Source organism: Garra rufa, chromosome 4 (assembly GCF_049309525.1).
Source record: "Garra rufa chromosome 4, GarRuf1.0, whole genome shotgun sequence".
NCBI lineage: Eukaryota > Metazoa > Chordata > Actinopteri > Cypriniformes > Cyprinidae > Garra > Garra rufa.
Window position 1 is genome coordinate 38,511,769 of NC_133364.1, and position 21,123 is coordinate 38,532,891.

The 21,123-nt window shown below is 39.3% G+C and overlaps 1 protein-coding gene across 1 annotated transcript in view; it reads right to left on the minus strand.

Moving 5' to 3' along the window:
- The window catches only part of LOC141332932 (NACHT, LRR and PYD domains-containing protein 3-like), a 99,587-nt gene that overhangs the window by 55,930 nt on the left and 22,534 nt on the right, over positions 1–21,123 (minus strand). The window contains exon 8 of the mRNA XM_073837891.1: positions 1,378–1,551. Coding sequence (XP_073693992.1) covers positions 1,378–1,551 — 174 coding nt within the window. The remainder of the gene's footprint in view (positions 1–1,377; positions 1,552–21,123) is intronic.

A 21,123-nucleotide genomic window follows, 5' to 3' on the forward strand; every position in this document is an offset into this window, starting at 1 on the left:
ACACGGATGAACACACCGCTTAAACGACTTGCTAGTGCTTGCCATGATAGTAGTTCAAAGAAAGGATTCTTACCGTTTCTTCCAATGCACATCCAAACCGAGAAAGCTGAAGACAGCGAAGATGTATTGTGTTGCACGGGCGCCTCTTTTATGTTATGGTCGCCCGGTAGTGACGCAGCGGCAGCGACTGGCGTGCCGCGGTGACGTCATACGCTGGCGCCGGACATTTCATGTAGTTTTTCTATGCATTCTTCAGACTCGAGGCACGCTGCGGCATTCCCCCAAAGCGCCCTCTAGAGGACGCAGGGAGAGTTCCCTTCTGAAGGGAACTTAACCTGCCAATGTGTGATTCATTATGCTCTTTTTGTTTACCAATAGCGCATACTGATGACATTTTATTCTTATATAGTAACATGCAGTCGTACAGGACAGTACATTTTATCATGCATGTTGTACCCAAGTTGATTATATCCATGTTGCACAGTGTGATCAGCACTGATCTAATAGGATTGCTAAAAAAAACCATGTGGAGTGTGTAGTTAATGAACAAATCATTGAAAAATATGAGATTTACAGAATAATCAAATATCAAAATAAATAAACAATCAATATTTATGATCAGTTTTCAGTTATAAATTTAACGATCACATTAAATTGGAGTCAGATTGAACACAGAGCTACACTAAAATAAAAATAAAAAACTAAATCCTGATAAATTAAGTGAACTTTGCAAATTCAAAAGTAAAAGAAAAGACCTACATGCATTATACCTTCCCCCACAAACTGGATTCCATCTTTGGGCTGAACTGGGTGAATCCTTATACCTGCAACTTGTGTGAATGTGTGAGTACATGTGTCTATGTGTTAGATTAGTTTACATGTCTTAGATTTATCCAGTAAAGTCTTGTATCACTTTGATCCAGGACACGTCCTACTGCAGCTGTACAGACAAACTGCCCCCTTGATATATAATATTTTCCATGCTGCTCTGCTGAACTTCATAACACACTCTTTTGTTTGAATGATAAAATGTAAAAAAAAAAAAATGTAAGGCTGGTCTGCCTCAGCTGTCAAACAGTGCTTGTGAAGAAGGCCAATGAAATGAAATAAGTTTGAAAAAATGTTTAACGCATGTTGCATTTTCACATACATGTTTTAAGTGAACCAAAGTCAAAGCACTTGCATGAAATAAAGTTCATGTGGAGTAGCATTTACTGTGAACCAAGCTGCTCCAAAACATTGTAAACAAATGATCATGAGCTGCTTGCATGTAAATAGGCATAGTGCCGCACTGTATATTCAGATAATTACATTACAAACTTTACAATTTGATAATCAATCTAAGCATTTTGATTCATTTTATCAAAAACCATTTACCTCAGTATCTGCAGCTGGCAGTTTGGATTCTTCAGTTCATCAGAAAGCAGCTTCACTACAGAATCCTGTAGGTCATTGTAACTCAGATCTAGCTCTTTTAGGACAGAGTTTGAGGATTGTAGAGCTGAAGACAAACTCTTACAGGACTGAGCAGTGAAATTACAGAACTGTAGCCTGTGTGGAGAACAAAACAAACAGCAATATTATTGTATATCTGGTAGGGTTTATAATCTGGAGCACATATGACTTGTAAAAACCTTTGACTTTAGTGATACAGTTGAAGTAAGCAATCAGTGAATACATCTTATGGTTTTATCTTGAAGAAAATGTAAGGCCATAACTGCATTTCGAATTTTCTGTAAACGCATACTGTAAGTGCTCGAGCATCAACACCACAATAAAGGGAATTACAGTAATCCATTCAAGAAAAGACAATAGCAGTGATGGCTTTCTCAAAATCTGAACTGGATAGAAATGGTTTAGTCTTGGCTAACAGACGTAGATTAAAAAAACTCACCACAGTATTTATTTACCTGTCCAGTCGCTATCCAGAACAAATCCCACATTTTTAACACTAGATTTAACAAAAACAGTCAGAGAAGTACAATAACTTCAAAAAAAAAAAAAAAAAAAAATTCAGCCATCCAGTCCTTAACATTGTAAACATGTTGATAAAGCATCAAGTGAATTTGAATTTAACTGTTTCATGGGCAAATAAATATGTGTATCATCAGCATAAAAATGAAATGATACTTTATGTTTCCGAAAAATCACTCCCAACGGTAACATATAAATGGAGAAAACAATTGGAGCCAAAATTGGCCCTTGTGGAACTCCCCAAGAAGGACGTAATTTTGCAGAATTACAGCCCCCAAAACTAACAAAAAACTCTCTGTGAGATAAGATTTAAACCATTTAAGCACATTACCTTTTAAATTAACGCAGTGTTCTCAGCGGTTAATTAAAATCTCATGGTCCACCATATCAAACACTGCGCTAAGATCAAGCAAAACTAAAATAACATTTTCGCCATTGTCCAGTGATACAAAGATGTAATTTAACATCTTGGCCAACACTGTCTCAGTGCTATGGCAGGGCTTAAAGCCAGATTGAAAAGGCTCGTAAATTGAATTCACAGTGATATGTGCCTGCAGTTGATTAAAAACCACTTTTTCTAAAACCTTAGCTAAAAAAAGGGTACATTTGAGGTTGGTCTAAAATTATTAGGATCCACTATTGCCAAATTTGGCCTCTTTAATAATGGGAGAACTGTAGCATGCTTAAAATCTGCTGGACAAGTGCCCTGACTAAGGCATTTGGTAATTAGATTCAACACCATGGTCCCTACACTAGCAAAACTCTTGCTTAAAAAGACGTGGTGACATGACATCACTTTTAGATGAAGAAAATTTAAGATGTAGAACAATATCTACCAAAGCTGGAAGGGTAATATGATGAAATTCTCTCCATTCCATGCTACAATGCACAGCCAGATCAAAAGAAGGAACCAGCTGCAACTTTGGTATTGTAGAATACAAACCCAACATTTTATCATAGAAGATTTTCAAAAAGTCTTCACAATTCAGGATAGAAGAATCTATATACCTAGTTTGCCTAGGATTAATAACTGAATTTATGATCTCAAATAAAATATTGTTTTTTTTTCCACCTCTCAGCTTGTCGAGCATGTTGTCTGAGTGCCCGCAGAGAATCATTAACCCATGGCAAATGTTAGAAGCTTCTGAAAATTTCACTTAATTATCAGAATTTTGTTTCAATTTTAGTTCAGCTCTGTGTTTAATCTAACTTTATTTTCAAGAGATCATTAAATTTATGCAGTTTTTCTAATTAAAAACTGATCACAATTATAAATTATGTATTCATTTAGATATTTGATTTTTTAGACATCTCATACTTTCAATTCTTAATTCATTCGTTGTATAGGAATTCATTCAGCCGATAGCGAACTCACGGACACAAACTTGCCAGTTCTTATCTTAGTTGGAGGATACAGGGTGATTATAATACATTTGAGTAGGCCGCTTACTACTTGCACAAAACAAAAAGTGTATTTTTTATATAAACTATACTAAACTATACAAAACTGCAACTTGCTAAGTCAGTGATAGTCAGAAATCGGTAGGACCCAAATGATGTGCCCCATGCTCCATTTATTGGTACTTCAGAATGATCTCTCCAGGACACAGATTTGCTGAAACACTTGACTGCTCTTTAATCTACTAGATATAATTATTTCAGAAGAAATCTGAATAAATCAAATATAACATTATTTGTCAGGTAAAACATATAATGGCAATTAAATAAAAAATTAGAAGCCAGTTCAGAAGGCATAATGCAATTGTGAATCACATAGTTATTATGGAGCACAGCGTTAGTTGATCAGCTGATCAATGTCTACCTATAGAAATACAATGCCAATTATAATTCCATTTATAAGGTCCTTTCAATTATTATTCAGAAGCTATCGCTTTCCTCAGGAGCTACTCAGGCAGCAAATTCCATCTGAATTCCATCTGAGCATTTCTCACCGGATTCAAGCTTGTGAATCTGGTTGATATAAACTGACTCGGAAGCGACCGGTGTGGTTACAAACAAACAAAATAACAAGGATAACGAGGGAGAAGTACAAATATGGGCACGACTGAACCAACTAATACAAAACCAAAAGGGGGAAACACAGGACTAAACCATTTGTACTGGAAACAGAGGGGGGAAAATACAAGGAAAACAGGACAGACAAGACTCAAATTCTGACATTACCCCTCCCCGAAGGCGCGTCTCGCACCTAATAACATCCATAGGGGAGGGAGGGTGGGCACCCTGGAGACTGCTAGGCAAGAACACAGGATACAGGGGGCGGTCTTCAGGGCGGATCAGGGAACTCGGGAGGCCATGGCGAGGCAGACAGTTCAGGGGGCCATGGTGGATCTGGGGATTCAGGAGGCCATGGCCGGGCAAACAGTCCAGGAGGCCATGGCGGATCTGGGGGCTCAGGACGCCATGACTGAGCAGACAGTTCAGGGGGCCATGGCGGGTCCGAGAGCTCATGAGGCCATAGCGGAAAAAACACAAGGAAAACAGGACAGACAAGACAAATCCTGACAATATCTTTAACTTAGACTCTTAGCCTGCAATTTGTCGCTGAAGTTGTGCTAATGTGACTGCATCAAAAATTGTAAAGGTCTGCTTTCCCCGCCGGAAAAAGCAAGATATTAAGAAGGGTTAAAGCATCCATGTAACAACTGGCCATTTCACCTTTATTCATCTCTGAATGTCTTTGCAAAGCTACGTTTCTTATTTTAATTCTCATTGCCTAATGCTGTGTTGGCAACATGTTATCGTCAAATATAGCTTGTTGTTTAAGACAGCTGTTCAATAAAGTTTGTTTGCTAGGCATGCTGTTGCTTTATGCTTATTAGTTGTATTTTGACATGCTGATAACCTGACTCAGTTAAACTTACCACAACAAGGCTTTTGTTTAAGCTGTTGTTTAAGGCTGCCTGATATGAAACAGGCTTGCTGCCTAATGCTCATCTAGTATTGGGAATGCTGTTTCACTAAAGTTAGCCGACTATTAATTCCCACACACTGTTTAAGTCAGTGATATGCTGTTGTTTAAAGCTGTCTTGCGCATCAGTAATGTGCTTGATACTTCCCAGCTGGCACATGGCCGACATTCAACGATGAAATTTGGTTGAAATAAAGTCAGTTGTTGTTTCAACGGTGAAACAACGTTGATATAACTTTGAATGCTAAACGGTTGAAGACCAGTCAACACATGACTGAAATTCAACACTGAAATTTGGTTGAAATAAGGTCAGTTGTTGTTTCACACTTAAAACAATGTTGAAATAATTTTTAGTGCTAAATGGTTGAAAAGGGTTAACAAAGATTCTTATAAATCAACATAGCTTTTTTATGAGATCTGTATGTTGAATCATGTCTTCAACATACAAAGACATTTCTACCTTTTAAATTATTATTATTATGATTATTATTATTTTATGAAAACCTATTCTAAAATATAAGTGCATATGTTAAACTATAATTATTATCATTTACAACAATAAAACTAAAAAAAAATCCTACTGGCTGTTTTGCCTTACTGCTTTAATCCTGATTGGCTAATCTGGCTGTCATCCAGGAAATTGTAAGCGCCTTTTGTAAATCTGAAAATACGACTGATATATCTTATATATATTTTCCAGTGAGGCTGAGGGATGCATAGACTGTATGGGAGCTGCTGTTCACTGAAATTATTCGGTCGGTCCCGAATTATTTTATATTTGCCTGTTAAATTTTTATTTTGAGCGAATTTGAGTTGTGAATTGTCAACGGACAACAAAAATGGGAATACAGAGGTAGTAGATGTGATCTGTGAAGTCCTGTAAACATACAGTAATGGCTAAATCAGGTAACAAAATAAATCTTTATTATTACCTTTCAAAAATACTACAAGAGTTTACAAATGGGTAAAAGACACGTAACCTGCATAACTTAAATACTTGAGTGTGTGTTTGTGTGTGTGCTTGTTGCAGCTTGTTGGCTGTTTGGTAAGGAATTGTTCATCTGCTGATTTGCACTATCAATTCTGATAAAGATTTATTGATCTTTCATTGATAGATTTAATAAAAATGTACTTAATTTGATTTTACTTGTTTTACTAAATACACTGTATAGTTGGGATTCTGATTAAAACTCTAACTGGGGGCTCTGAAAGACTGTTTTGAATAATTTATTAATATTGTAAACTTTAATTTAAATACATCAAAAAGTTTTTAATGAAGTGCTTTGTTTCTAACTCCACTGTTATTGAACTGTAAAGTGAAAATATTATACATCATTTGTTTTGTATTTAGTGTTTTCAGATAAAGATATCAAGGTTGGTATTTTATGAAATGTTATTTTTGGTGTTTTTGTTTATGCAGGACAGTACGGAAAGCACACAAATGGGAGAGAGAGGAGGGGATTGCATCAGAAAGGATAATAATAATAATAATAATTCGTTACATTTATATAGCGCTTTTCTAGACACTCAAAGCACTTTACAGTGTCAGGGGTATCTCCTCAACCACCACCAGTGTGCTGCATCCACCTGGATGATGCGACGGCAGCCATAGTGCGCCAGAACGCCCACCACACACCAGCTTACTGGTGGAGAGGAGACAGACTGATGAAGCCAATCAGAATATGGGGATGATTCGGGGGCCATGATGGTCAGAGGCCAATGGGCAAATTTGGCCAGGATGCCGAGGTCACACCTCTACTCTTTTCAAAAGACATCCTGGGATTTTTAATGACCACAGAGAGTCAGGCCCTCGGTTTAACGTAAGGATCACCTGAAGCACAACCATGCTATATGCACAAGGCTGTTGGTTTATTAGAATTTGAAAAAAACATTTCGGCTTAAAATAATAAATGCATTTCATTTAAGGCAGGGTTTTTACTGCTTAAAGAATTTTAAGGCGACTGCTTTTATACCCCTTCACCACTGACATGGTTTCTGTTGCAGGTTCCATTTAGAGACCTGCAATCACACGGGAGTACCGCAGGATCCGCGGGACCCAAAGCAACAGAGTGCGGCGCGGGTCAAAACTTGATGGGCAAGTGCGGGCGGGTAGAGACTCGTGTGTGTGTGTGTGTGTGTGTGTGTGTGTGTGTGTGTGTGTGTGTGTGTGTTGCGGGAAAATAAATGATTCGCGGGACTCCCAAAATAGAAATATAAAAAAAAAAAAAAAAAAAAAGTTATTCATCTATTGCACAAAAGCAACAAGAACAACATAAATATGATTAGTAAGCGTGAGAATAGGCAGTTTCGATTTAAAACTTGTTTGCAGCGTAAGCAATGTAGCCATCTGCTGATTTCTGGAACGCATCGCCAATCAGTGGTGTTTAAGTTAAAATCCACTCACTGCTCAAACGTTTTGCACAGTGCTGAATATTGCATGCTTACGAATTACAACACACAAAGTGTAGACATTTATGAAAGATTAATTGTGCATAATATCCTTGTGTTATAAGAGCTTTTTGAGATCGCATATGTACTGAGATGTCAGCTTTAAAGGAGCTTTGTTTGTTTGCATTCTGCCATGGATGCACAAAGTAGCTCATGTTTGCTTTTTTGTTAAGAATAACAGTGGTTTGTGAATGTTGATGCTTGGCATAAATAACAAATATTTTATCCAGAGCATTTATGCTGGGGTTGTAGAAAATACTTTTTGTTAATGCTTTTAAATTTGTGTTTTGGATGTTCTGTGCTTATGAGAAGACGAAATGTTCTGTGCTTAATGAAAAAGACAAAGAAGACACTGTGTAACAAACTGTTTAGTAAAATGTGTGTGTGTAGTTGTGAACTCTCTACATTTATGTCATTTCTGAGAAACCTTTGTTTACAGGCACGTAGGAGAAAAGAAGCCCTGCAAAAGTAGTAGCAATTTGAAGGTCACTTTAGACTAGACTTTTGGTCACTCTAAGAAGAAGAATGGGATGGGGCTGTGTTTTCTTTTTCTGTGCAGGAGCGGTTGGCGATAACAGGCCCTGATTGGAGGAGAATGGTTGAACGATATCAGGAGGAGAGACCTGCAGATCAAGAATATAAATACTTGCATTTAGTTTTGTGAGACATTCCTGGACTGCCCAGAATGTCAGATTTGATATTGGCTGTTCTGGAATCCTGAGCTCAGCACTCTTTGACTTTACTATTAAATTGGCTTTAAACTTTGACGCGGACTCGAGCTGTTTTATTTAAAGGGCGAATAAATGAGCTGCGGGGAAGTAGGTATTTTCACAATACCGGAACTTCCAACAATTTGGAGGGGGGCACCCGGATTCGCCCGAGACGAGGAATCAGAAACTGAAGGACATCTCCATTTCAACTCCTCTGCGCAGAGAAATAAATAACAGGTAAGCAGTTACCTTTTTCATAAAAAACTGCAGTTTGGCTACTACTAAATTGAAGAGTTGAATAGGAAGTGAATATCAGTTTTGCGTTTTGTATAAAATTGGGTAAACTCAAAGAGTAAGAAAGTGAAATAAGGTAAAGGATATCTAGTGATCTCAAATAAAGGAATTAAATTAGGAAATGAAAGAAAACTCCTAAAACAAAAGCTTTCCCGGTGAGGTTGAGTTTTCCCAAGGATTTCCAACAAATTAGAAAGGACATAACAGAAAATTCGTAAAAACGTTTTCCCGGCGAGGTTGAATTTTCTTTTCACTTTGAAGGTGTCCAATAAAATAAATTAGGAGGTGACAGAAAATTCGTAAAGGTATGCCCGGCGAGGTTGAATTTTCTTAAGGATCTCCTGGAAATTGGTGAAGTAAATTAGGGTGTGACAGAAAACTTGTAAAGGTATGCCCGTCGAGGTTAAGTTTTCCTAAGGATTCCCTGACATATTGGTAGAAAGGTGAAAGAAACATCGTAAAACCCGGCGGGGTCGAAACCTAATAAGGTTGATTTTCTTAAGAACCTCCTAAATTTGAGATCAAGTGTATGTGGCATATGCGTTGTGTGAAGTGAAACAAGTGTGTATGTGTGTAGTTTATATCAGGTGATTGTAGATACAGTTAACATATGATAGAGAATACATAAAGAGAACTGTAGCATTTGAATTAACTGGTACCGATTCGCCACGACGCTGACGGGCGTTGGGGAACGGTCCAGTCTCCATCCTCTCTGCAGAGCATCTAAAACAAGGTAAGCAGTCACCTTTTTCATAAAAGTACTGCGAAATTGGAAATATTCAAAATTTTAAGGTTGAGAGTGGATTGAACACCAATGTAAAGGTAATTTTATACAAAAAGAATCAGATCAGTTTAAAAGGATATTCTAAAAGGTTAAAAGGTCGTTGTCAAATCCTGGCAAGGTTAGGATTGACTTGACCAGGCTTGGTTAAAGTAATTTTATAGAAACTCATAAGAAATCCTGTAAAATCCCGGCGTGGTTAACGTGTAAAAGTGTCTGTGTACTGAACGATCTCTGAAAGTGTGTGCGAGTGTGAACTACTCCGTATCTGGGAGGTTGGAGTGCTGCGCACCTTCTTTGGACCGTCACTTAAGTGTGACCTGGTAGGAACGGACGCAGCATTCTTGCGGCTCAGAGAGGAGGGGGAAATTGATGAGCCCTGTGATAAAGGGACTGTATGAAAGAAAATAAAATTTGAAAGTGAATGTATGAATGGAGAGATCCTAATTAGCAGATGGTGTTAGAACTGATATTTCCTACTAGTAGAAAAAGAGTTAAGAACGTTCCTAGGTGGTGGGTGTGTAGACTATTAGGGCATAGAGGACTGTGAGAAGTGTGATCCATTAGAAGAAACATGAATAAATATTAGTAAATACTTTACCAGTATCAGGTTTCAATGAATGAATGTTAAAGTAAGTTAAAATAAATACAACAAACAATAAATAAATAAGTAAATAAATAGATAACTAAATAAAATACATATTGAGTAATTTCTGATTTATTTCATTTTGTTGCAAAGGCAACAGTTTAATATTTTTAATTAAGCCATGTAAATTATTTTAATAAGCATTAGTTTTAATTAAAAGATAATAACATGGGGAATGTTGTAACCCTTGATTACAAAAAAACAGTCACAAGGGATGGTCCAAACAGAGCCAAAAGAGATTAAGGGAAGGCAAAAAGAATTATTAGGGTGTTGGTCACGCATGGCTAGCATAAGTGAAGGCATGAGTGACCACCCCTCAGCACAAAGAGCTGAATTGCGGGCGTTGATATGTGCTCTACAAATGGCAGTAGGCCAGAGGGTCAACATTTATTATGACTCAGCATATGCAGTATCAGCAGCACTTACTGAGCTGCCAGGGTGGGCAAGATGTGGTTTAGTAACGTCAACAGGGAAGCAGATTAAACATGCCCAAGCAGCCACTGAGCTATTGCAGGCCATATATTTTCCAAATTAATTGGCTATCAAAAAGTGTGCGGAGCACACAGGGGGGTGGGACTTTGTAGCGTTGGGTAACGCTGCAGTTGATGCAGCAGCTAAAGGGGCTGCTGGCTACACTGACAGTCAAATGCTTTTAGCAACGAGCGATGAGCAGACCTCGTTGGCTCCAGAAATAACGGTTCAATATGTGCACAGCAGTTGGCTGCATCTCCAAAGGAACACACTTCCTGGTTGGGTAAAGGGGCTGTAAAAAATGGGGAGGGAATTTGAAGGGGTCCAAATGGCAGACTGGTGCTGCCGGCTTCAACGGCGGTCTCTGTAATGTCAGAAGCTGACAGCATGTGCTACAGGGGAGAGAAAGACATGACAAAGCGTATGAATTTGACTTTGAAACATAAATTGGCTGAAATATGTTCTAAACTAGGGACGAATTGGCTTACTGCTATTACAATTGGTTTGATGTAAGTATGTTGCTCTATAAATAGCACAACTGGTTTAACACCTTTTGAACTGTTAACAGGACGACAGTTTCCTGGGCCATGGGCTCCCTTCTGCAAGGAGGCTGGCCAGTTGCCACCTGGGGACTATTGTGACAAATTAAGGGCGGTTATTAACATATTCTCTCCCCAGAACCCCACCTTTTCACAGGACTGGCAGCAGGTGACTGAAGCCCCCAGAATCAGTGGGTAAGACTGAAATTGATGAAAAGAAAATGGCTGTCTCCTAGATGGTCAGAGCCCATGAAGGTCACTGCAAGGACCTCACATTGTGTTCGACTGGCGGGTAAGGGAAAAACTTGGTATAACACATCTTGTGTGAGTTGTGATCCTCCTTCCAGGTCGCTGCAGGCTACCAGAGTTGACCTGCGAGCAGGTCAAAGAGAGGGAGAACAGGAAGCAGAAAAGGACACAGCAGAAGAATCAGCTTAACCCTCAGAAGCCAACACAGGGACACAAAATTACTGTTCTAGAGAGGGTGGGAGATTTGCTAAAAATTAGCGAAGACATTCCAATTGCACATTGCATTAGCGCTGACTATGCACTAGGGGCAGGTGTAGCAAAGCAAATAAGAGACAAATACGGGGTAGAGCAGTTGCAGAAACATATTAGCACCCCGGGTCAGTGCATTCTAACAACACATGAAAAAAAAAAAAAAAAAAGATATTTCATTTAGTTACTAAGTGGTGGTGCAGGGACCTGCCCACGTACAAACACTTAAGAGATAGCCTAGAAGAGCTCAAAGAGCTGTGCAAGAAAAACAAAATACAGGTAATGGCTATACCAAAACTAGGCTGCGGGTTAGACTGGTTGGACTACACAAAAGTCAAGGAAATAATTGAAAGTGTATTCGCAGACGGGGGCATACAAATAATTGTACTGAGTAGAGATGGGTTTTAGGAGACCACTAATAGTGGGAGGGGGTGGACCAGGGATGTTCCCTTTAATGCAGGTGGGACAACAACAAGAATATAAACCTTGGGGGCGCTCAGATATGAACGCAGTTTTGCTGAAGTTTACAGAACTACCTAGGGGAGGACAGAAATGGCTAAATAAGGTTGCATCGTTAACTCACAGGGTAACTTTAGCAGTGGGCGACATGAGGGTGTTACTAGGCAATAATGACTAGGACTAAGATGGAGCAGATAGAGAAAGAAGCCTTAATGGATGATTCAGAAAATGGGGAGCCACTGAACAGATATTTAAATAGATTAAGTAAAGCCCTAGGTCAGATGTTCCCCACTCCAGCAGTGACCTATCAAAGCATAAAGTTCAAACTAAAGGCTGGCGAATCAGCAGCTGCCTATTTGCATAGATGTGAAGGGGAGTGGGAGGAGCAAACTGGAGAAAACCCTGATTCTAATAAACTATGTCAAGAATTTTACAGACAGGCTGTAATAAAAGGGGTCCCACAAGCTGCTGTTTCTAGCATAGAAAACAGTCCTGAAATGGCAGGGGGAGACAGTGACACATGGGTGAGACATTTCGTGCATCATGTTGATAGAGCTGTAGAGAAAGCAGGAAAGGAAGAGACAGAAATAGACAAACTGAAAACTCCGTTTCTAAAGATGCAAATAGAAACCGAGAAAGACAAGTCTAAAAAGAAAGGGAAGGAAGTGCAGCAAATGTCAGTGCAAGAACAAAACAGCCAGAGTGCTCCCCCACCACAGTTTCTACAGCCTTGCAGCACCATAGCCCTATTGGCAGACTGGTGTCAGTCAACAATATGATCCCTGAAATCCATACACAGATTGACCTCCCACCAACAGGGGCAGGGGATTAAAAAGGAGTATGAATATGAAAAATGATAAGGGAAGGGGCCTGTCTGCTCCACCATCGAGGGGTTGTTTCATTTGTGGAGACTTGAGTCACTGGAAGGGCGAATGCCCACGGAAGGGACAACCTCCTGCAGGGGGATGGGCTCCCTTCGGAGGAGGGGCTCTAAGGAGAGGGGGAGCTGTCCCAAATGCACTCTCATTGCCTGCCAACCAACAGGTGCCCGGTCAATGCCCAGTCTGGGACCAGGCAGGTGATGCGGAGTTTTGCTGACGAGGCCCACAGAGAACCAGCAGGGGGGCAAAGGTTGAACCCTACCTACAGGTGCTGAAAATAATAAACCTATAACAACCCTAGTGGACACTGGGGCTACTTTCTCCACTGTTACAGGGGGCACGGTGGAAGAAGGAGCACTTTCATCTGACACAGTGAGAGTGCGAGGGTTCTCTGGGGAGTCAGAAAGGTGGCCACTAACTAAGCTTATTCTTGTACTCCACAGGTGCACCATCACCCTTGTTGGGGAGAGACATTTTAGTGAAATTGGGGGTAAGAATTTTTTTTTTTTTTTTTTGTAGTCCAGATGGGATCTATATAAGATTTCCAGATGGCACAATTCATAATTGCTCCACTGGAGGGGGGCTGGTACAAGGGGACACAGGACAATGGGTTCTAGAAAAGGTGGTGGAAAAAGGGGCTGATATTTATTGGCTATTGCTAACTACACCAGACATGCCAGACGTTACCAAAATTGTACAGAAATGGACATCATAGATGCCCTCAAAATTTTCACTGTCAGCCCCGGTTGATCCGTTGCATTGCACTGTATAATATGACAGGGAGGGAGATGAAGTATATATGGAAGAATTTCAGAAAGAGGCAGGGATGAAAAATGCTAGGAGTGTCTTAAAATGGACTTTTGAGGCAGAACAGGAATCTATAACACTAAAAACTGATTTGACCAAACCTGCTGAACTGCAGACCCTAGATTATTCTGTAACATTCCATTTGGATGTAAGTGAGCAAGGGGCTAGTGTGAGTGGGGTACTGTTCCAAAAACAAAACCAACAGTGCAGGGTTCTGTTGTATCTGAGCGCCCCTTTGGACCCAATTGAAAGAAAACAACCCCCTTGTGCGAGATTTGATGGGCCAGACAGGGTGGAAACATTTATAACATTGGGAGTAGATGTGTCAGGAAAGGACCCATTAGGACTTATACGAAAACTGGTAGAGAGCGAAAACACCACAACTGCAGTCCCGATGGTCAGGGATCTCACAAAACCAGGTAAAGTGATTAGGAGTACTGATTACAGAAATATCACCCCTCATGATATAGTTACAATGGAAACAGGGTATAAAGAGACAAATTTATGGATTTATTGGTTACATGGGAGTGCAGCTGAATTGAAACTGAGTGGTTGCCTGGCTTGTGCTGCGGCTAGACCTGAACTTAATACTGAACCAGCTCCGTTACATCCTGAAGACAAATGGGGTTAGGAGTGTATATTGAACATGACAAAAATGGCAGAACCAAAGAACTGTTCTGAACTTAGCAAAATCTATCCTGTTACAACTAATATCACTTCTGTAGGGGCTGCATACAAGGTAAGAGAGGGAAATTATACCTGTTTCAATTTCACTTCCTCTGGAAACGGTAAGCTAATAGTAGGAAACTTCAGAGTGTCATGGTGCACAGTAATCCACCAGAGGGGGCAGGAAATGGTGGGGTCATGGGCTAGAGCAGGTCTGTATTGTGCATGTGGTACAGGTGTGATGATAGTTAGGCCAACAGAAATAACAGAAGGATTGTGCCCTATGGTGAGGATGGCTGTGCCTTTAACTTTGAATGGAAACAGGTGGAAGCAGGTTGAGAGCAACCTGGTTAGGAGAAAAGAGAACCTCCTCCGTACCAGATGCCTTTGCTGACAGATGAGGGTGCATATGATGATGAGGATGAAGAAGTGTGATCTCTTTCAGAGATCAAGAGAGGGAATTGTAGAAAATACTTTTTGTTAATGCTTTTAAATTTGTGTTTTGGATGTTCTGTGCTTATGAGAAGACGAAATGTTCTGTGCTTAATGAAAAAGACAAAGAAGACACTGTGTAACAAACTGTCATTGTCATTTCTGAGAAACCTTTGTTTACAGGCACGTAGGAGAAAAGAAGCCCTGCAAAAGTAGTAGCAATTTGAAGGTCACTTTAGACTAGACTTTTGGTCACTCTAAGAAGAAGAATGGGATGGGGCTGTGTTTTCTTTTTCTGTGCAGGAGCGGTTGGCGATAACAGGCCCTGATTGGAGGAGAATGGTTGAACGATATCAGGAGGAGAGACCTGCAGATCAAGAATATAAATACTTGCATTTAGTTTTGTGAGACATTCCTGGACTGCCCAGAATGTCAGATTTGATATTGGCTGTTCTGGAATCCTGAGCTCAGCACTCTTTGACTTTACTATTAAATTGGCTTTAAACTTTGACGCGGACTCGAGCTGTTTTATTTAAAGGGCGAATAAATGAGCTGGGGGGGAAGTAGGTATTTTCACAATACCGGAACTTCCAACAGGGTCTAGTGGAACTTACAAGATGTTACAGAACTGTTTCATGTTAATTCAATTGATGTACTGAAAAAATCTATATAGGTTAATTTTATGCGGGCTTTTGCGGGCGGGAGCGGGACAAAACATAAATGTTGCGGGCGGGAGTGGGACGAGATAACATTTCTGTGGGAGTGGGCGGGCGCGGGAAACAATCTTGCGGGAAGGGGACTGAAAAATCCATCCCGCGTAGGTCTCTAGTTCCATTCTCAAACTCTTCTACCCATTTCCACTGCACAAATGTACAAATCTCTTGTAATGAGACACATTTGTTTACCCCCCCCTTTTTATATAGAACTATAGTTATCCACCAAAATAAAAGATCTAGTGGTTTCAGTCAAAAAAAGTTTCTCTTGAAAGTGCAGCGCAAAATATGCATATTGTACAAAACAAGAGTCTTTATCCTTCTGGGGTCTAGGGATACTGAGAAATTTTAACATACCCTGACATTTGTGATTGTTGCAGTATCTTAAAACATAAACTACCATTCAAAACTTTTTTTTATTTTTAAAGAATTTTCTTCTGCTTACCAAGCCTACATTTATTTGATCCAAAATACAGCAAAAGCAGTAACTGTCAGGATTGTTGTCTGTATTGTAGAGTTTTTCCTAGTGTTTTCCCCCCTGTGGTTCCTTTGAAATGGTTTATTCCTGTGTCTCCATTAATTGTTCTGTTTACTTGGTTTCCCCTTATGCCTTTATTTGTTTTGTTTGTTTTGTAAATAAATACATGTTTTGTTTACCCCTGGATTCCCTGTTTTCCCTTGGCTCCACAACCCCAGCACGATTTTGACAGAAGAACAGACCTCCAAAGACGCAAAGACGAGGACCTCCCAGCCACACTCCTTTTAAACTTATTAATGCATCTTCTTTTCTTCATAAAATTGATTTACAGCATAAAATATAAGAACTGAACTTAGTCCATAAAGAGAAATGAGCAATTCGAAGCAGAAGCAAAGTACTGTGCCAGCAACAAAATCAGGTGCTACTCTAGCGGGAAAGGTAGCAGCTATGGTGGCTAACACCTGTAAAAGACAACACGGATAACTTGTTGATAAGTCGGCTAATCTCCGAACTGGCAAAACAGCGGGCCAGTTTAAAAGAAAACATGGCAAGTTTAATTTAAGATACAATCAAGCCGTTGCAAGCATCCCTTGACACGCTACGTGAGACAGTCTGTTAGTTTCAACACAGACTTACGTCTACTGAAAGGCTCGTCGCCGTGGGAGCAACAATCAAATCCTTAAAAGCACAAAACTCATCTCTTCTTGACCAAATTGACAATCTTGAGAACAGATCTAGGAGGGATAATCTGCGTATTATCAACATTCCGGAAGGCAGTGAGGATGGAAAAGACCCCATCAGATTTGCGTCTGGGCTGCTGAAAGATACCATAGAGAGCGTGTTTGACAGCCCTCCAGAGCTTGAGTGTGCGCATCATGCACTTCGCCCCAAACCTGGAGCGGGGCAACCACCAAGACCATTCATTGTCTACATCCACCGATATCAGGACAAGGAAAGGTCACTTCAAGTGGGCCAGGCGACATGATGTTAAATTCAACAGTAAGTCACTACAGTTATACCAGGATGCAAGCGCGGCTTTAGCGAAGAAACGCGCCAGTTTCAAAGAAGTCAAACAATCCCTTGATCAGAAAGGTATAAAGTTTCAACTTCTGAATCCTGCCCATCATCGTGTGAAATTTGGTGAGGAAACTCACACTTACGATTCACCTGAGGCTGCCGAGGCTTTTTACAAGATGCAAATTCTTGCACAAGACTAGCTTTGGCCATAATACACTGACTGCGAAGCAGTGGCGATTTCTTTAAGACTGCAAGGGAAGCTCAGCTTCCCCTATAATGTCACAAAATTAATGGTCAAATTACGTACTATTGTATAAACATTTTATTGACTAAAAATGCGTTAGAAAACGTTAATCTCAAAGACGAATACGTTCAGAATCAGTTAGATATAGCAGGTCGGCTGACTTGATTTTCTTTTCATACATTCCCGTAGCGTCACAGTGCATTTCCCCGTTGAAGCCCAGCGTCCATTGACTTCAATGCGGCTGCTTTGAACGTTTTTCTTCAGTGCTTTGAAACTAGACGGTCATTGGATAAACGCTGCGATTATGTCCCGCCCACGGACGCTCAGCGTCTCTGGGGGTGAATGAGGAGTGGGCTGGCCTGGACTCCGAGCTTCTGCGTGATGATTGGAGGGTCTGTCGAAAGATTGCATCTCCTTTTGAGTGACAGCGATTTTGTACTTTAAGGAATCACTGAAGCTATTCGCGCTCAGTCCCATCGTGGATTTCTGAAGTTCAGTCGAAATTAAAACTGCTGCAACCTATTTCTTTATATTTGCTTGGCGAAATTGCTTGATTTTCATAATACATTTCACACAATTATACACCACATTCCTTGTTTCACTTTTACAGAGTTTAATATTCTTATTTATTAAATAATATTATATTTTTAGATCGTTCATTCATTCATTCATATAGTAGGCTAGGTTGTAATCAACTTCCAGAAGAGATCAGATGTGCTAATACATTAGCCACATTTAAATGCAGACTCAAAACTCATCTGTTCAGTTGTGCATTTATTGAATGAGCACTGTGCTACGTCCGAACAGACTGCATTATTTTATGTATAATCATTTTACTGTGCTAATTAATTTTAAAATCAATTTTTTAAATCATCTTAAATGTTCTTAAATTCTCTGTTTTTATTGTTGTGATTATTATTTTAAATTTTTATGGTTTTTATGCTATTATGATTTTAATTCCTTTTATGTACAGCACTTTGAATTGCCATTGTGTATGAAATGTGCTATATAAATAAACTTGCCTTGCCTTGCCTTGATTTAGTGCAAAAAGACACCTAGTTGGTACGACAGGGTCACAGACCATTTTCTTGAAAAGGAACGTAGGGCAGAATTTACTTTTAAATAAATAGACAATTTTATGATGTAGGCCGAAAATGAGCTTCCCCTATTTGACAGACCAGTAGCTGCCACTGCTGCGAAGTTACAAATCACTGTGAATATATTTAAGGCAATGAGTGTAGTAATGATGCTATACTGAACTTGAAAGTATATACTGTGGCTTGGAATTCATCAAGAAGGTTGAGAGGAAAAGACTGGATAATCGGGAGCCATGTTAAATAGGTTTCTGCAGCTTGTTTCAATTGGGGAAACAAGCATAGGGAATATGTTGGGAAGTTTGTGTGTGTTATGTTTATCCAAAAAGTGTTGGAAAAGATTTGTTTCATGTTATGCTCTTGGAAGAACTTAACAGTAAAGAATCATGTATGGCATCTTTGTTCTGTGATGCTCCTGATATTAACATGTTCACATATGTTTTGTTTTTGTTGCTTTTTAGTGATCTGAAAACAGCTCAACAGATGAAACAGAATACCAACTTCAGATGTTCAACTACACTGATATTCTAGAGTAAAACTAGTTCCTTGACTACTGATGAGTTTTGCAAGCACTTAAATATCAGGTATGATTTACTTGTTTCACTTGTTGAACAGAATTCAGAAAAAGGTTTCAGAAATGACACAAAGTCTGTTCATATCTCTGTGGTTAGATCAGGGTGCTCAATAATGTGCATTGACCTTCATTATGTATGTTTTGATTATACTGTGTTGTAAATAAGATACAAATAATCTAAAACTCCATTCTTTGAATCTTCTCACATTTTTCCTTACCTAATAGTCACATTCAGTCATTGACGGGGGAGCCATTAGGGCAGGGCTCTTTGTCTCTCAGGTGTGAACTGCTAAATATTCATGGATCATTGGCACACCTACGCATATTCATTTTAGATCACAAAACATGTTTTAGAAGTTATGCTCTCCCTGCTCTTATCCGTGCTAGGCTGCATGGATAGACAGGGAGCGTTTGCCCACAACAGAACCATACCCCAACTTAAAATGTATGCTTATTGTAAGTTACCTGACGATAGTGGTCCTGACTGAAATGAAATGCAGCATTAGTTCTGGCAGGTCACGTTAGTCAAGCTCGCATCAGCTGATGCTCAGCTGATCGACGTCTATCTATAGGAATACGACGCCTATCATAATTCCATTTATAAGGTACTTTCAATCATTATTCAGCAGCTATCACTTTGCTCAGAAGATAATTACCCACCTCCATCCCCAGCTCCTCCTCTTGTCCAGTAAGGACTTGGGTTGGATATTTCTTGTTGAGTCAGACCACTGCATCTTGTTACATAAAATAATCACGTAGAGCATTAATGATATCTGCTAAATGAATCATTAATGTTGGTTCTGTTCTGTTTACCTTATAGGGGGTTATTTATGCTCTCACTGCTTGACTAGTCTTTGTGCACATGTAGTAGCACAAACAACTATAAAGTGTGTTCTATGAGCTCAATGTGTTTAACACAATCACACATATGAAAAATCAACAGAAATGCATACCTGACAGCAGAGAGACACACAGCAGCATGTTTAGAGTCCTAGGTGCAGAGCTCCAGAGGCTCACACACACAGTGTGTGGTTTTTGTTTGTTTGTTTGTTTGTTTTTATGTTACAGAATCCCAAATAACTATAATGACACTTTGCTTATATATAAGTTATAAATCAGTAGTAAAAACATAAAAGACCTTTTGGTTTGTTAGGATCTCATGACCAGAGGTCACACCTGACCAGAGAAAGAAGAACATTCTCACAGACCTTGAGGGAGACACAGCCCTCAGCAACAGAACAGAATTCTTCAAAAGTTTTCATAAGTTCTCATAATATAAGTGACTGCTGTAAAATTTAGACCATTTTACCAATCGCACAGAGACACACAAAATGATACCAAACATGAAATTGTTAAAATCATAGATTCTTAAGATGTAATAACCACAATAGTAGGTATAGTAACATGAGTTCTTGACACCCCAAATTCAATTTCCGTGACTTAGACCATATGCCCAAGAGGGAAAGGAGGGAGCTTAACCCCCTTGGGTCGACAAACGCATATACGCGTTTTGTGGCAGTTTCCCAAAAGGAACTTAAATTACTCTGTCATTTATGATCGTACAGATAAAAGCAGTACATCAATCAAATCTGTAAAGGGTCTGCTTTTATTTGTATACACTCATAATAACAAAAAACATTGTGATTTTGAAAAATAAAGAAAACAAACAGGGTGTGCTGTCTGCCGCGTTGATCTCTGTGATCTTCATCCAGAAATGCGCCAGTAAAATATACTATAACTCAGCCAATACACAACACAGATACACGAGCAATATGTCTAGAGAAAGCTTGATATGTATACTTTTAAACAAAGTAAGTTTTATCTAAAACAAATATTCTATGATAAAGTAATTCATACAAAACCAATGCAATGTTAATTCGATCATGCCAACGAGCTATGTTCATGTTCATATTATAATTAGCCGTGTGAGCAAAGCGCGGGAGGTAAATGCCTACCTCACTGTAACAAAGCAGCGAGTTTCCTTCAAGTTCATCTGGCTCACTGTTTTTTTCTGGACGAAGATGCGCTGTGAGGATTAAGACTGATTTTTACCTCATCAGAAGAAAAACGTGATAAGACACAAATTTTACATTAGAAAGTCTTTCTTTCACTGTTATTACTGTGACAAAACTTGCACATAATTTACTAGTTTGACTTTTTTCAAACTATGTCCCTGACTACTTCAAGTGAAACATTATGAAGGATTTGCATCTAAATGTCTCACAATGCAAGGATGTTTTTTTTAATGTTTTAGAAAACGATGCTCTATAAAGGTAATAGTCTTAACACTGTAACACTGAATGATAAAATCTAAGAATGTTTAGACAACATGTATTGTATAATACATACTAAGCATGTTTATATTTTTGACTATAAGATCATATTTATTTATTTGAATGTATCCTATAACAATCAGATGTAAAGTGTTTTGTCACAGTTCTGTCAGTTTATGTACTTGGTTTCTC